Raw genomic sequence first — 14,343 nt, 5'->3', positions numbered from 1 at the left:
GTTTTGCCTTAATTTGCAATATTAAAACTAGATATTCCCTAAATATTTAGGGGTTATATCATGTTATAAACAGTCCACAGAGTATAATCCATATACTTAGAAATGAAGATTATATAACAACGTGGAAAAGCTTACAAGATAATATGAAGTGAAAAATAATCAGAATATAAAATTGCAAAAGAAAAAGAATATAAAATTGCGTGTCACACTGATCACAACTATATAGAAATCACTCATGCAGTGCCTGGGTGGCTCGGTCGGTTAAGTGTCCGACTTCGGCTCAGGTCATGATCTCACGGTTTGGAGTTCAAGCCCCGTGTTCAGCCCTGTGCTGACAGCTCAGAGCCTAGAGCCTCCTTCGGATTCTATATCTCCCTCTCTCTCTCTACCCCTCCCCCACTTGCGCTGTCTCTATCTCTCATAAATAAATAAACTCAAAAAATTAAAAAGAAAAAAAAAAAGACATCAGTCATGCACACAACCAAGGGCTAGCAAACGTGCAACACAGTGTAGGACCCGCGGCTCCTCCAGGAACTCTCTGCCTCTCCTTCCTCTCGCTGACGAGCTGAGCTTGTGCATGACAACCTCCCCAGCTCGTGCTGAACCCGGACAATCTGGCTTTCACCAGCCATGGTCTTGGACTGGAGTCGCCACTATGAGACCCCAAGTCCAAAGGCTGTTTTCTTCTCATCCTCCACCATCTGTGCAGGGCGCATATGCTTTGTTACCAGTAATGGCCTTTTTCCAGATATTCTCAAAAGCATCGGTTGGATGGATGATGCCTCCTTCACTGGTTCTTCCCCTTGCTACCTAAAAGACTTGCTCACACCTCTGACCTCTGTCCCTTGGCAATTGCATCTAATCCAATAGCTGTGATATTTACCTCTATGTAACTGGCCCTTAAATAAAGTGAACCCCTAAGCAACACAGGCAAGTGCTCAAACGCCTGCTACACATCTCCACATAGAGTTACCCCAGCAACCACTGGTTATGGTAAGTTCTTCAGTCTTCCCACAATCAGACTGGATCTCCAGACTCCCATTTCTCTCCACAGCACCCTACTTCGCCCTAGCTCTCCAAGCATGAAGCCTCAATGCCACGTCAGCCAAGGCTCTGTAAAATACAGCTCCAGACTCCCTCCTGCCCATCTCCAACATCTCTCCTAGCTTCCAGAAAAACAGGAACCCATGTTTTGCCACAAACACACCATGTTCATGCCCCATCTATGGAATCTTACTTGAGTTTCAATTCATCCACAAAGTCTTTCTTGGTGACTTCCACTCAGATGTTTTTCTCCACCTTTAAAATCTTTGTATCACTTACCTTTCAGGTTTCATGTTGCAGTTCTCATGTTTGATGTTCTTACATTGAACCCTGAAACTGATGATAGTTTTAACATACACCATAGGGTTCAACCCGATTCTTCTGTTGCTTTGAGCAACACCCCCGCCCCCCCCCCCCCCCACCAAATAAAGAGCAGTGACCACAAAAGCAGGGATGAGTTTTGCTTTTGTGTGTGTGTGTGAGCCTCTGAGAAACCCAGGATATTGGAAGTATTTGTCAAAATGAAAAGAATCTCAATCAGTGTGTATATATATATGTGTGTAAAATGAATCCTCTGTAGCAATTAGTCTAACCCATCAGCTCTAACAGTAGAGGTGAAGAGCTTTAGCACCTGAAACTTCAAAACTCCTGGTAACATAAAATATTTTGGTTCAAGGAACTGTTTTAAAATCATTTATTTGTGAAGGGAACATTCTTGGATTTAGAGGTTGGCAGGTACAGTAAAAAGCTTTTTAGTTGACTGAAATAAAAAAAAAAAAAAACAACTCAAAACACTTTTAAGCACAGGCACTTCTCTTATAAAAACAAACTGCAGAAAGCCAAGCACAGCAGTTTGTGCACAAAGAGCAGGTGCCTCCAGCCATCAGCAAAGAGGCACTGGAGCAGGAGGGGAGTGATTTGCATTTCTATGGCTCCTTTTGTATGCCCAAATTCTGAGAGCATTACACCCAGAGACAGTAAATATAATTAGCAGAAGACAGCAAAGAGAGGATGTCATTGCCAGAGGGGCTCCAGGTCAACAGGCACAGCAGCGCCCCCCAGAAAGCTGTAAACAGGAGTGCCATTCGTCTGTTCTGGTGAAGACAGGGGAGACGTGTGTGTGTGGGGGGGATCCTTCAGCTTGACCCTACCGTCCACAGAAGGCATGTGCTATTCCACGCTTTCACAAAGAATGATTTCAATCCCGTGTTGAACGCTATTTGCTGGCTTCCCCAACCCACTTCTAGATGAGGGCACTGTTCATCATGCGCTTTAACCACCTCTCCCCTTCCTCCTACAGAAATCGCCCCGGTGGATGAAACACCCAGGTGAAAGGATAGGAGGCTTTAAGAGTACTAGGAGCAGTGTGGCTCCAGGAGAGGACACCCGCTGCTCACTGGCTGTCAGCGGCCTATTCTCGGGAACATTTTACTGACGCTTAGAGAAATTAAACACGAAGGTGGACTTTTGCCATGCTTCTGTCTTCCTGCACCACCAGCATGGAAACAGATTTTTTTTTTTTCCAACGTTTATTTATTTTTGGGACAGAGAGAGACAGAGCATGAACGGGGGAGGGGCAGAGAGAGAGGGAGACACAGAATCGGAAACAGGCACCAGGCTCTGACCCATCAGCCCAGAGCCTGACGCGGGGCTCGAACTCCCGGACCGCGAGATCGTGACCTGGATGAAGTCGGACGCTTAACCGACTGCGCCACCCAGGCGCCCCTGGAAACAGATTTTGATGGGCCCGGGAACCCCGTTGCGAATGGGGGCCCTGAGCCCCAAGCCTCCTCGGGGAGCCACAGCCGCAGACTTGTGACTATCCTCCAGGGGTCACACTTGGGTTACGAATCCCTTGCAGCGCACTGACTGAGCAGCCTGATTGGGAACAATTTATTCGAATCCTTCTTCATTAAGATTCAAATGGAATAAGTAAGGTAGAAATTGAACAGACACAGAAATTGTGCCTTCCTGCTCCCGTAGTCAGTAAACATTTATTCGCTAAGCCCAGGCTGTGTGTTCTCTCTCTCTCTCGCTCGCTCACTCACTATCGTTCTTTCAATCCTTCCTGCTTGCTGTTTTAATGCATAATTAAGAAGGTCAGAATTAATGAAGCGGTGTGGAGTAAAGTTCAAGGAATCCCCAGGCACTATTTATTCTATTAGAGCTCAGGCATGAATGTCAGCTTGGCAGAGAAAGCGGCATTAGCCATGGGGCTGGCTGCATCCCAGAAACAACCAGCAAGGGAAACTCACCTGCACAGTCAAGTCATCCCTAAGCTCCTTCCCGGCGAAAATCACACGCAACTGGTCAGCTGGAACCCCCTGTCGCTTAGCAACCACCTCCTTGAGCTGGAAGATGCTGGTGTCAGAATCGACTTCCACTGGGAAACCATGGCTGGAGTTGAACCTGACAAACACTGACCAAGACATGGAGGGGGGCGGGGGGGGGGGGAGAAGTGAACATTACTCAAAGCTCTGACATGGCAACAGCAACATTTCTGAACTGAGTTCTCTCTCACCCGCCCCTTTGAGGAATGGCATACATTTTCTTTCACTTAGAACAGAAACCTTAATGCAATGGGGCAATACCTGAAGAAAAATGGAGCTTCCCTGTGGGATTTCCCTTTCATATATTAGTCAGTGACCCTCAAACACAGTCACATGCTCCCTTTGACAGCCATCCTGGGAAACAAAGGACTCACACAGAACACTTGCTAGATAGGAATTGTGAGATTCCCGAGAGTTTATGGAAGAGATTCAGCTCTGACAGCATGTATGAACATGCATTCCCTCCCCGGTGCCCCCCTTCATGAGCACCAGAAGTGTTATGTTAGCACTCACAGTATAGCAATGGAAATAATTCAAGCCATGTTACAGACTAGAGTGAAGGCCCACCCGAGGCTGTGTCTAGGAGCCCTTGGCATTGAGGTCCCTTTCAAAAGGTTCCACTGGATCTTATGGAGATACTTCCCTTTTCTTTTGAAACTACTGAGACCATCTATTTTTTTTTTAAGTTTATTTACTTTTTTTGAGGTGTGGGGGAAGAGAGGGAGAGGGCAGAGAGAGAAGGAGAGAGAATCCCAAGCAGGCTCCACACTGTTAGTGTGGAGCTCGACACAGGGCTTGAACCCATGATCTGTGAGATCATGACCTGAGCCAAAATCAAGAGGCAGATGCTCAACCAGTGGAGCCACCCAGGTGCCCAGAGACCATCTTTCTTATTGGAGCCTCTACCCCCTCACAACCAAGGCTGGGACCTGCTGTCTCTGCATGCCCTCTCGTCACTGTCTACTGCCATCCTGACCTCATCAATGTCACCCACATGTCCTTTCCTGTCCATGCTTTCTGTCACTACTCTCAGTCAGTCTTCTCTAGATTCTAGCACTAGCTTCCCAACTGGAGTCTCGCTACCCTCTCTTCACTTCCAAAATGTCCCGTACCATTCTGTAAAGTAAGCCTTTCTTCAAGTGTTGCCCCATTGCATTAAGTGAGGCTTATCAGTCCAGAGCTCTGACTTGAATCCTTTAAAGTCTCCCACTGCCAGGGAGAAAAACCCAAGGTCCCTCTTATTTGACACAAACCTATATCCCAGCAGCTTCTCCGTTAATCCCCACAAGCACACTGCTAAACTGAATGCTCCAGAAAACTTCTACACCCATGCCTTGCCTTTATTCCTGCCAGTCCCTTCTTCACCCTTGCCTGATGAAAGCTGGGTCACCACATGATCTGCCTCAAACATTCCTCTTCCAAGAGGACTCTCACTATCACCCCAGTCAAGACAGAGCCACCTCTTCCAGGCTCCAGTGGATTTACCGCATACCTCTTACACTATTCTACATTCTCTCATGGAAGGCACAGAGCACCGAGGTTATAAGGACACCCTCCAGAGTCCGAAGGACCCCTATTAGTTCTCTTACCAGCTTAGCATATGCGGAGAACATATTACCCCTATAGCTTTAACTCTCAGTTCCCTAATCGTCACAGTAAGTAAACCATGGAGGGTGTCCTATGATGTGTTAAGTAATATTGATAGTGTTTACCACTGTTACATAATTACCTTCAAAAATAATGAATGTTTGTATGTCTTACATGTTTTTGGTATATATTTCACCTTCTCTAAAAGATCATAAACATCTTAAGGCTAAGGCCAGCCACTATAGCTTCTTTTCTGCTGTATCTCCTTTAAATGTACCATTATCACTTACTAGCTCCCAATTCAAATATGAGATGGCCCAACTAATAATAATTAAAATAAAATGATAATTACAATGCCAATAATAATCGAACACGTACTATGTGGCAGAAGCTGTACCTTATATAGGCTATTTTTAAGCTTTCCAATGATCTGGTAAGGTCAGTATTATTATCCTTATCTAACAGAATAGTAAATGGAGTCCTAGAGAATTGTAATCACTTTTCTAAGGACATCAGCTGCTTTGTAATGGAATCACAACTCAAATTCAGTTCAATCAAATTCTAAACCCCATTCCATTTCTACTATAACAGGCTGCCTAAAATATTCTCAGAAGAAAAGTCCACATTCCTTCTCCTTATGACAAAAAAGACAAACAACAACAGCAAAGAGGCTTTATAACCTAATTCAGGTATTCCCTATACATGTTAGCAGTAGAAAATGCGATTAAAAAATAAAGGCTCCCATGAAGAGCTAAGAGCCAAGAATAACGAACAACGTTATAAGACACCATAAGATAAAAATGACACCAAAACGAGAGCAGGTGCTGTACATGACACACAAGAACAAAAACCTGACATATTTTACCTGGCACTGAAAACTATTCAGAAAAAGTATGGACTAGGGGCGCCTGGGTGGCTCAGTTGGTTAAGCGGCCGACTTGGGCTCAGGTCACGATCTCACACTCCGTGAGTTTGAGCCCCGCGTCGGGCTCTGTGCTGACAGCTCAGAGCCTGGAGCCTGTTTCAGATTCTGTGTCTCCCTCTCTCTGACCCTCCCCCATTCATGCTCTGTCTCTCTCTGTCTCAAAAATAAATAAACGTTAAAAAAAATTTTTTTAAAGAAAAAGTATGGACTAGAAGTGACAAAAGTCTTCCTAATAAAAAAAAATTGATGAAAAAAAATTACAGAGGAAAAGGAGCTTTTGATAAACTTTTAAGTACACGTCATGTGACACGGTTGAAGCAGAGGAGGGGAAATAAAATGTCTTGGGAGGCCTGGAGGTGTATTCACAGCATCCTCAGATCAGGGACCATAAGGCAACCAATTCATCAGAAAAGATAGGAGACCGGTGTGGGGCAATAAGGCACAAAAGGTATGGTCCCAGCTCCAAACATGATTTTATAGGAGTTTGAATAGACTTTTTTTTTTTTTTTGCCGAAGACCATGGGAGGATATGGGAAGAAGCAACCGGGGACTACACAAAAGCTCCTAAAATGAAAAAAAAAAAAGTAATAAAAATTCCAGGATACCCTGAGTTGGTGATTTTTCTCCATGGGTTCTCATCATGGGCATTCCATCTTAAAAACAAGAATTACACAACAAAAAAACAAGCAAAACTAAAGGGCAAAAAAGCTGTAAAAAACATACTAGATAATTCTGTACCACAACTCAAATCATTAGTGTCCAAAGGCTTTAAAACCATTTTTGTTTTTTACATTTATTTATTTTTGAGAAACAGACAGAAAGCGAGTGGGGGAGGGGCAGAGACCGAGGGAGACAGAATCTGAAGCAGGGCCACTCAGGTGCCCCTGAAGGCTTTTTTTTTTTCTTAACTAGAAGAGCTAAATTCACTTTTCTTCTTTTTTCTTTCTTTCTTTCATTTTTTCTTTCTTTCTTTTTTCTTTTTTTCTTTTTTTTTTTTTCTTTTTTAAGTAGGCTCCATGCCCAGCCTGGGTCTTGAATTCAGGACCCTGAGATCAAGAGTAGCATGCTCAAGCGAATGAGCCAGCCAGATGCTCCAAGGCCTTTTTCTTATTCTGTATAAGTAGATAAATTATAGTTTCTGAGCTTACATTCAATTTGGCTAAATCATGTCAGTACTTTAGAAATGAGTATTTTTGAGCAGCAGTTCAGACATAGAGGACAAACTTACAATGGAAAGACTGACCAAATGCACTGCAGGTATTAAGCAAACTAAAATATTGTCATGGAAAAGAACAGACACTTTAAAGCGACCCAGTCATCAATAATCAAGTGCCATTAAGAAGAAAATGGTTAGGGCTTAATGGCAGTAGTGTGATTTGTGGTGGGTCACCATCTTCTTCTAGCACATGTGAGAAATGTGTCATGACCCTTCTGTCCTGGTCCTGGAACCCCAAGATTCCCAAAGGAGAGGAGAGGAGGAACACATCCAACCCTCTCTCTCTGCTACTTCTTGAAAAGCTACAGGAAGAATATCTTTAGGGCCAGGAAAGGAAAAACCAGAATCCTGGTTGTGTCACTTGCTAATATTATGACTTAGGACAAGTTACCTGGTCACCTTCTCTCAGCTTCCTTATCTGCTAAATGAAGATAATGTACGCAGTCTTAAATGTTCATTACGAAAGATTTGTTGCAATTGTGGATGCATTAGGAAATTCTGGGCAGAGTCCTTGGTACACATCCTGTACTCTTTCTACAGGGCAAGCTTGTACTCCAAAACTGTTCCCTAATTTTACTCTTCTAGAGGAGGTAGTGCTAATTAAAGTAGCATCGATTCTTTATATTGTAACGAAGATACGTTAAATGGGGTAGGGGTATTTTTCTGGTTTCTGCTCCTCTTCATGATGGACACAAAACTGCCAGGGTCAAAGAGACCATGATAAAGAATTTAGCATATGTCCTTTTCTAAGATCTCATTATAAATTAAAAGTTTGGGAATGAATTGTTTCAATGACACCTATAATAGCATCAGAAATAAATACTATATCAATTAACATTATGAATAATGTATATTATTAATAAACACCGTAATGCACTGTTAAGGAAAAGATAATGAGACACATCTACACTCATTTTGATGCCATCCCTAACCAATGTTCAGAAGATCATTGTATAAGGATAAGGAAGTAACTAAGAAGAAAAAGGGGAAGGAGTCGTTGGGTGATGGGTGCTTATGTTTCTCTCATCCTCCCTGTCACAGTGATTGGCTCAAGGATAGGCATAAACCAGCCAGTGCCTGGCTTTCCCTTAGTCTCAGTGATTGACTTCCTGGAGATCTTAGAAGGGGTGATCTAAAGTGGACAAATCAAAGAGAATTCCAGATTTGTCAGAGACATGGTGAACAAGTGGTTTTAGCTGGCAGGGAGGCCCAGATTTCTGTGCTGAGAAAATCAAATAAAAACAGAGCCCAAGATAGACCATTGTCATCTGTATAAAAGTAGGCTCAGTGCTTTGGGAGCAAGACAAGTCTTCCTCAAGAGAAAATGTCCTACGCCCTGCAGAACATGTAGTTCCAGCCACAGTCAAATAGATACCAGGAACCCTTTCTGGTGATTGTGGCAACCAAAAAGTAACCCTACATATCTCTAAATATTCCTTGTGGAGGTAGTTTCTTCTTTACCTTTGACAAAGATCACTAAGTCTACTATCTCCTGTCATAAACAGATAAACCTTGTCCTCACATCCCTTCAGGCACTGTACCCCTTATTCTCTGCACAGAAAACCTCACTGTGAATTTCTTATAGTCCCGCTCTCCACTGATTTGCTTTGCATGCTTTTGTGAACCCACTCTTGAAGATCATTCTTGGTAAAGCAATAACCTCCATATTTCTAATTCAACGGTTTCATTTCTGTCCTCACATTTGAACATTCAGAGACATTCAGCAGACTCTTCTTCTCACAACACTTTTTCTCCTGGCATCCGTTACTGCACCATGCTGGCTTCCCCTACAACACAGGACATGCTTTCTTAGCTTCATCTACTGGGTTCTCTTCCTTTGTTGGACCTACTGATTTTAGAGTTCCCAGGGGTCTGCTTAGACTCTCTTCTTTTGTATCTGAGTGTTCTCCCAGGGCTGTATTATCCAAGCTGCATGCAACATAATTCATGTGTAATTCAATATATTTCCATAGGAAATGTTCACTCAACATGATTTTTATGCTGTATTCTTATTCTAAAATCCAACAATCCCACAACCTTCTACCTCAGCCCATCCCCAGAACTATGTGAGTCCATGGAGTTATCTACCCCTTAGGACCAGTTCCTACATTCCTCAAGCTATAGGGCGACATAAAGTTTCATATGGAGTTTAAAACACATTGCGGACATAACAAGTATGACATGTGTAGCACAAAGAATGGGGGAATGGATATGGACCTATTAGGTTGTAAACCTACATTTTCAGGGGAAAGTGGTGCAATGTCAACAATAAACAGACTGTAAAAATTGAAGAATATACATTATAATTCTTAGAGTAAAAATCAAAGTGAATAAAAATGTTAAGTTAAAAAGTAAACAAAAATTACAATGGTATTCTAAAAGATATTGAATCCCCAAAAGGGCAGGAAAAGAGAAACAGAGAAATAAAAACAGAGGAGCAAATAGAAAAAATGTAATGAAATGGTAGGACCAAATTCAACCATATCAATAAGTACATTAAATTTTAATGGAATAAGCACTCTAATTAAAAGGCAGAGACTCAGAATGGATAGAACAAAGTAGATCCAAATATATACTGTCTAAAAAAAGTTCCATTTTAAATATAAAGACACAAATTGTTTGAAAGTAAATGAATAAAAAAAAAAAAAGCCAACCAACAGAACTATAAGAAGGCAGGAATGTCAGTATTAACACCACATAGAATCAAAGGTTAAGTTGTTATGAAAAATAAAGATGCATCAGACTATGTTGCACTCCCTTGAGATTTGATGGAAGTGTGTTCATAAACCATACTCTGTGCTCTTCTGTCCCTTCCTGTCTTTGAGTTGGGACTGGTGACGTGTACTCATTTAGCCAGACTTGGAGTGTGTGGGTCTCTCTCTGCCCCCAGACTCCCACGATAGACAGGACAGTGAGCCTTTTGTACCCTCCTCAGTGGGAAAGAGACCAGGGGGCCAAGGCAAGAGCAACTGCCAAAGAAGTCACCCACGGCCTTGAAGCAACCACTGTGATTCTTTGACAAAGGAGTACCCATTGGATTTCCCATTGGTCCTTTCTCTCTCTCTCTTCCCCCTGCCATATACTCTTTTCTTCATTGATTAATTCTTCCATTTCCTTTTTAATTATTTAGCAGAAGTCATGTTATGGGAAGTGGAGAATGGGAGGTAGGAAACATGCAATTAAGGATCTATATAACAAGAGGTGTGGATTATGGCTAACACCATGAACTCTGGAATAACCTGCCAGGATTCAAAGCCTAGGTCTGTCCCTTACCGAGTGTGTAACCAAGTCACACAGTTTTGGGTCCCTTTATGATCTACAAAATAAGAGATAATAATAGTGCCTGCCTCATAAATGTGTTGTGAGAATTAAATGAATTGATATATGGAATGCAGAAAGTGCCTACTACACGATAAGTTTCAACAATTATTAGCTCTTACCTAAGTCCGAATGCATGGCTTACAGTTGTGGTTACTGTCAATTGGACAATATTAATATTTAGGTAACGAAAATATCTGTTATTCTCTTTCAATAAGAATGTTTTTTTGGATGAAGTTCTATTTCACTATGCTTTGTAGTATACTATAATTGATCTAAAGTGACTTTAGGATACAGATAAAGATATCTTCTGCTTAGACAGAGCTCTCCGTTTTCAAAATGCTTTTACAGACATTATCCCAGTTAATCTTCACAATAGCTCTGAAAGATAATTGGGGCAGCATTTACTATTCCTACTTTTCAAACGAATAGACAGATGTACACGAAGGCAAAGTAGCTCACCCAAAATTTATAAGGGAAAAAGCAGGAGCTAGAACCTGTGTCTTGAACCCTTTCCCTTTAAGTCAGTGACTTCCACACAGAGCTATATACTACCCTGGGGGTCTAAGAAGGTGGTCTTTCCTATTCCTTGCATACCTTTCCTAAAATTGATATGTCTAAAAACATCATCATGGCTGAGGTATCAAAATAATAATCAAAATAATCTTTTGTCCCACCCTCATTCAAAATCAACATACTCTCATTTTACAGAAGAAATGTATATCGTGTACTCTTCCTTAATTTCACTCTGGCCCATTACCTCAGGGCATCAAAAAAGGATAACCTGAATTACTGGTGACTGAGAGGCATTTTTAACCCCAGGAGAGGTTCACCACTAACACTCAGAGGAGCTTCACTTCTTGCACCAGGGCAAAGGCTGGTATGGGGAGCAGGGTACTCTTACCCATGTCAGGCTAGGTGAGCACCACATGGGTTCTGAATGGTTAGGAATTCAGATACACAGAAAGAGGGACAAGAGGAATGACAGTGTTCATTTAACTATCTTAGCTCTTCTAACTCCTCAGTATTGCCAAAGAAGTAATTCCTCCTTAGGGAAAGTCTCAGAAGAGTTAAGATTGTTGTCTGTAACATGGAAGGAGAGAGTCCCTTTATTTCATTTAGGAAATGAACTTCTGTCAAACATTTCATTGCTTACCAATTACCTACCCTTCCATCCATGCATACCACCCTCCCTCCCTCCCTCCATCCATCCATCTGTCCCTCCACCCACCCACGCAGTCATTCAGTCAGCTAGCTAGACAGCCGGTTAGACAACCAGACAGCCACACACCCATTGTAATATAAGAATACGATTACAACAAGATGCCTGTGTGGGCCCATTTTTGTTCTGACAAATTAATTCTCATCAGCTGACTGATCTGATAAAGAAGGCTAGTTTTACCAAACATGTCAAAAAGTAGGTATTTCCCATAAATAGAATAACTTATACACAGCTCCAAGGCCTTGATAAAAGCATATTTAAACATAAAAACAATTAATCATAAATATTGCATTAGCAACGTTGTATAGAAATTAATATTTTAATTTTCCCAACATTTTGTAAATTTATCAGATTGAACAAAATCCCTCTGAATGAAAGATAGCCGTTAAATTAAAAATAATGACTTAAAAAATTGTGGCTGCATTCTATTTTGCACTCTTCCCAGAAACTGAAAAACTGAATGACTCTATACGATTATTTTCCCAGTGTAAGTATGTAATTGCAAATTCTTTGCTTTCAACAAAATTAAAGATGGACTCAGTTGGGTCATAAACTGATAAATCACTGAAATAACTGTAATGAAGGCTTACTAAGTATTTTTCTCATATTATAATTTTGAATGCATTAAAAAATGAAGTAATAACATTATAATAAAATTCCTTCTATTCCCATATGCTTATTTATTAGAACAACTACAAACATGAAAAGAATGATGTTGAATTTATTTCATTCTAGGAATAAGTAAAACTCATCCACAGACACATGTTATCAGTTAGAAAAATAACCCAATCCACCTAATTAAGAGATGCATTTCCAATATAACTTTATGTTGAATAATTATTTGTCAAAAACACCAAGAAATTATTCATCATATATATATATATATATATTTATACTGTTTATAACTTTTAAACTAAAAAATATTACAATATCATAATCCAAGTAGAAATTGTTAATATCAAGGCTTTATGATACCACGGAATTAAAATATACATCTTAAGTTTCATTTTTTAAGTTTTTATTTTAATTTCAGTTAGCTAACATACAGTGTTATATTAGTACCAAGTATACAATATAGTGAGTCAACAATTCCGTATCAGCTGGTGCTCATCAGGATGAGTACACTCCTTAATCTCCCATCACCTATTTCACCCATCCCCCCCATGGCCCTCCCCTTCTGGTAACCATCAGTGTGATCTCTATAGATACGACGCTGTGTCCTGATTTCTCTCTCTCTCTCTTTTGCCCCCCTTTGCTCATTTGTTTTCTTTCCGAAATTTCACATATAACTGAAATCTTATGATGTTTTTCTCTGGCTGATTTATTTCACGTAGCATTATATTCTCTAGCTCCATCCACACCACATCTATACCCATTCATCAATCAGTGGACACTTGGGCTGCTTCCATATCTTGGCTATAATAAATAATGCTGCTATAAATATCAGGGCACATGCATATACCCCCTTTGAATTAGTGTTTTCGTATTCTTTGGGTAAATAGTAATGCAATTGCTAGACTGTAGGGTAGTTTCATTTTTAACTTTTTGAGGCACCTCCATACTGTTTTCCACAGTGGCGGCACCAGTTTGCGTTCCCACCAACAGTACGGGAGGGTTCTTATTCTCCACATCCTTGCCAACACCTGTCCTTTCTTGTGTTGTTGATTTTAGCCATTCTGACAGATGTGAGGAGATATCTCATTGTAGTTTTGTTTTGCATTTCCCTAATGGTAAGTGATGAAGAGCATCTTTTCCTCTTTGTCTGTTAGCCATCTGGATGTCTTCTTTGGAAAAATGTCTGTTCATGTCTTCTGCCCAGTTTTTAATTGGATTATTCACTTTTAGGTGTTGAATTTTATACGTTCTTTATATATTTTGGATACTAACCCTTTGTTGGAAAAGCCATTTGCAAATATCTTCTCCCATTCAGTAGTTTGCCTTTTTAGTTTCTGGTGATTGTTTCTTTCACTGTGAATAAACTGTTTAGTTTGATGAAGTCACAATAGTTTATTTTTTGCTTTTGTATCCCTTGCCTCAGGAGACATATCTAGTAAGAAACTGTTACAGCTGATGTCAAAGAAGTTACTGCCTATGATCTCTTCTAGGATTTTTATGGTTTCAGGCCTCAAATTTAGGTCTTTAAACCATTTTTAATTTATTTTTCCTTCTCTTTATTCTTTATTCTAATGGTAATGGTATAATGGTAATAAGTTACCATTAGGTTTGTATATTATATCTTCTCTGTTTAGCAGTCTATATTAAGTTGATGGTCATTTATGTTTGAACCCATCTTTACTCCTCTTCTCTCCATCTTTTAGGTATATGGTGTCATATGTTACATGTTTTTATTTTGTGACTTACTGGGCTAATATTTTACAAAAATATTCATTTTTACTGCTTTTGTGTTTCCTACCTTCATACTGTCATTTTCAATCTTTCCTTTCCACTCAAAGAGTCCCCTTTAAAATTTCTTGCAGAGCCGGTTTAGTGGTCATGAACCCTTTTAGTTTTTATTTGTCTGGGGAGACTCTTTATCTCTCCTTCTATTCTCAATGATAGCATCACTGGAGAGAGTATTCTTGGCTGCAGATTTTTCTCATTCAGCACTTTGAATATATCATGCCACTCCCTTCTGGCTTGGGAAATTTCTGCTGAAAAATCCCCTGATAACCTTGTAGCGTTTCCCTTGTGTGTAACTGTC

General features: G+C 40.6%; 1 protein-coding gene across 2 annotated transcripts in view; it reads right to left on the bottom strand.

The window, feature by feature from the left end:
- The window catches only part of PRKN (parkin RBR E3 ubiquitin protein ligase), a 1,360,680-nt gene that overhangs the window by 1,087,786 nt on the left and 258,551 nt on the right, over positions 1 to 14,343 (bottom strand). For both annotated transcript variants that reach the window (XM_040448602.1, XM_040448601.1), the window contains exon 2: positions 3,300 to 3,463. In XM_040448602.1, coding sequence (XP_040304536.1) covers positions 3,300 to 3,463 — 164 coding nt within the window. The remainder of the gene's footprint in view (positions 1 to 3,299; positions 3,464 to 14,343) is intronic.

This window comes from Herpailurus yagouaroundi, unplaced genomic scaffold (genome assembly GCF_014898765.1).
Source record: "Herpailurus yagouaroundi ecotype Mexico unplaced genomic scaffold, PumYag 198, whole genome shotgun sequence".
NCBI lineage: Eukaryota > Metazoa > Chordata > Mammalia > Carnivora > Felidae > Herpailurus > Herpailurus yagouaroundi.
Note: the sequence above shows the minus strand (reverse complement) of the source record. Positions and strands in the feature narration are given on the sequence as shown.